Below are 3,124 nucleotides of genomic sequence, written 5' to 3'. Positions count from 1 at the left end.
GGGGGGGGGGGGGGTTCGTCTCGTTTACATAGGTACATTATACAGAGGGTTCGTCTCGTTTACATAGGTACATTATACAGACAGTAATGTTACATCTAGACATGTAATAATAGAGTAAACTTGTACCCATACAGTGTTACATCTAGACATACCAGATCTAGTAATAATAGAGTAAACTTAACTTTCGTCTCAGTAACAATGTTCATAAAGTGTTGAGTGCTACAGTGTAGGTTCGTTTATTAGGACAATTCCACCATTGTGGGGCAAGGACTAAGAATAGGCGACTTCTCTTTGATGACCCTCCCGGAGCTCGGATAGGAGTAGGAATAAACTGTACATATACAGCACTGTTTGAACCTGGCACACAACATACTTCACATGTCATTTTTCTTTTTGTGGAGACGAAGATGATGAGTACCGGTCTTCTCCTCAGACATAAAATCAGTTTTTCAATACAAGTACGACTCAAGACACAGAACATTAGTATGCAAAACAAAAAATGAACACAGATTTTGAGTGTGAATGAATGATTCGTTTCGTTTTCAGGGTCAGTTTCGCTTTTCAGAACGCAACGTAATGGCAGGCAAGTTGCCCAGTCCACACGAGCGCTGGATTTAATATAACCATGATTGTATGTGCGCAGTTGCACTGTTCGGCCACACACAACCGGGGATTTGCTACACTGCAACCCCGGTCTTTGAAAACCGGAGTCCAGGGTTTTCTGTCTTATTAATGTCTTCATCATTAACACACACTGAGAGACCTGGTCTTTATCATTAACACACTGAGAGACCTGGTCTTCATCATTAACACACTGAGAGACCTGGTCTTCATCATTAACACTAAACACTGGGCTAGGGTTTGTCTTTGACACCAGGGCGAGGCAGAGGGTTTCCAGACAGGAAGTTGTCATTGTGTTTGTGTGTTGCAGGCTCCCTCCCAGCAGCAGATGCGTCTGTGGCCCGGAGGGGAGGGAGGGGGGGGGGCAGGACTCAGCCTATCCTCCTCTGCTGCTCCACAAGCCAGCCGCCTCCCAGCAACACCAGCGCCACTTCCTGGACGCGCCACACCACCCCCACCCCGTCTACAGTCACCATGGGAACGGTGGCCGTGGCCTGCGGCAGAGTGGGCAGCAAGGCGGGGGCGGCGCCCAGCAGGGCTCCTCTCCCCAGATGAGTGACAGCATGGATGTTGGCGTGTCCCTGGGGCTGCATCACCTGGGGGGGGCGGTGTCTTCCATGGAGGCCTCTCAGTTTGGCTCCGCCTCTCTGCCGCTGGCTCTGCCAATAGGACTGTCCGCCTTCCGGACTCGGACGGCCCCCAGCGCCCCCGGGCCGCAAGCCCCGCCCCCTGAGGACTACTACCCCGCCTCCAACAACAATAACCCCACAGGGGGGGGCCGGGGGAGGCCGGACTCGGACGAGGGGGGGGCAGGGCCACACTCAGCCAACTCTTGATAAACCCTGAACTACGCCCTAAAGCCATACGATTTTAACACACACACACATTCACACACACACACACACACACACACTCACAAACACACACACACTCACTCACTCTCACACACACACAGCCAGAGTTCAGAGACTACCTGTTGAACTTGGAGCTGAAGGAGACACTTTGGTCTGCAGGAGAGGAGGAAGATGAGGAAGAGGAGGAGAGAGGAGGAAGAGGAGGAGAGGACGGATAAAAACTCCTGTTTGTCCTTTTTCAGTTGTTGCTGTTTTGTTTCTGTTGAAGGAGGAGGAAGACGAGGCGCTCGAGCTGCAACGGAACAATTCAGACTTGTTTGTTTTTATTATTATTATTATTATTATTATTATTGTTTAATATTATTATTATTCTAATGATTTGATTTTTCTGTGGTTTGAGGAGTTGTGTGTTGTTTTTGGGTGTTTTTAAGCCGAGAGAAAGAGAAAGAGAGAGAGTGAGAGTGAGAGAGAAACAAAGTAAGAAAGAAAGAAAGAAAGAAAGAGAGATATAAAGAGAGAGAGCGAGAGGACAGCGAAGGAGAGAAGAGAGGAGTTGTAGGAATCACTCTGCCTCCCTCTGGTCACATCTTTACTGCCAACACACACACACATAATATATACACTACACACGCACACACATAGACACTACACATAGACAACACACACATAGACACTACACACACACAGACACTACACACACACATAGACACTACACACACACACAAATAGATACCACACACACAGAAACTACACACAAACACACACACGCATAGACAGACTCACACACACGCAACACAACACATATACTGATGGATACAGACAGACTCACACACAGACAGACAGACTCACACACACACACACACACACAGACAGACTCACACAGACAGGCAGACTCACAGACAGGCAGACTCACATACAGACAGACAGACTCACAGACAGGCAGACTCACAGACAGACAGACAGACTCACAGACAGACAGACTCACACACACACACACACAGACAGACTCACACAGACAGGCAGACTCACAGACAGGCAGACTCACACACAGACAGACAGACTCACAGACTCACTCACAGACAGACTCACACACAGGCTGAGGTTAGACTAGTGTATTCCTGGCGTTTTTTTATGCGTTTTTGACGACGTATCATGTCCTATCTACACAGAAACGCGTTTTTTGGCGTTTTTTTGTGGATACGGCTGAAACGCAAAATTGTGTTTGCGTTTGGAGATACGCAAAAAAAACGCCAGGAATACAGCGTGTAGTCAGCACGGAGCAGTTGTTGCGAAAACGCCCATGCGCAGTAGATACCATCTGCGTGCCCTTCCTGTGTACAGTGTGTGTGTTTGGGACAGAGCTCCGTGTCCCAAATAGCTTCAGCTACCATGTGTTGTCAAGTTATTGTTATAAGGACCCCAGTCCAAGCTACAACAGTCTGCATTCCCTTAACAATTGTTTGTATTGAGCCGTATTGTATTGTACCCATATGCAATATGTTAAATAAAGTTTACATCCATTCATTCTGCTAGCATTACCGATTGCATGAACTGGCTAACGTGAGCTATCAGGATTCAGACCCTGTTAGCTCAGAGTTCCTCTTTCAACTTAACAAGCATTAAACAAAATGGCCCAGTCATCTATTCAC

The 3,124-nt window shown here is 47.7% G+C and overlaps 1 protein-coding gene across 1 annotated transcript in view; it reads left to right on the top strand.

Annotated features, from left to right (window-relative positions):
- The window catches only part of LOC311223857 (uncharacterized protein), a gene marked incomplete at its 5' end in the record, with an annotated part of 4,942 nt that extends 2,373 nt beyond the window's left edge, over nucleotides 1-2,569 (top strand). The window contains 2 exons of the mRNA XM_084308621.1: nucleotides 932-2,378; nucleotides 2,455-2,569. Coding sequence (XP_084164747.1) covers nucleotides 932-1,457 — 526 coding nt within the window. The 3' untranslated portion in view covers nucleotides 1,458-2,378; nucleotides 2,455-2,569. The remainder of the gene's footprint in view (nucleotides 1-931; nucleotides 2,379-2,454) is intronic.
- Between the last annotated feature and the right edge of the window lie 555 nt (nucleotides 2,570-3,124).

The sequence above is a fragment of the Notolepis coatsorum genome (assembly GCF_963971535.1).
Source record: "Notolepis coatsorum genome assembly, chromosome: 2".
NCBI classification, from domain to species: Eukaryota; Metazoa; Chordata; class Actinopteri; order Aulopiformes; family Paralepididae; genus Notolepis; species Notolepis coatsorum.
Note: the sequence above shows the minus strand (reverse complement) of the source record. Positions and strands in the feature narration are given on the sequence as shown.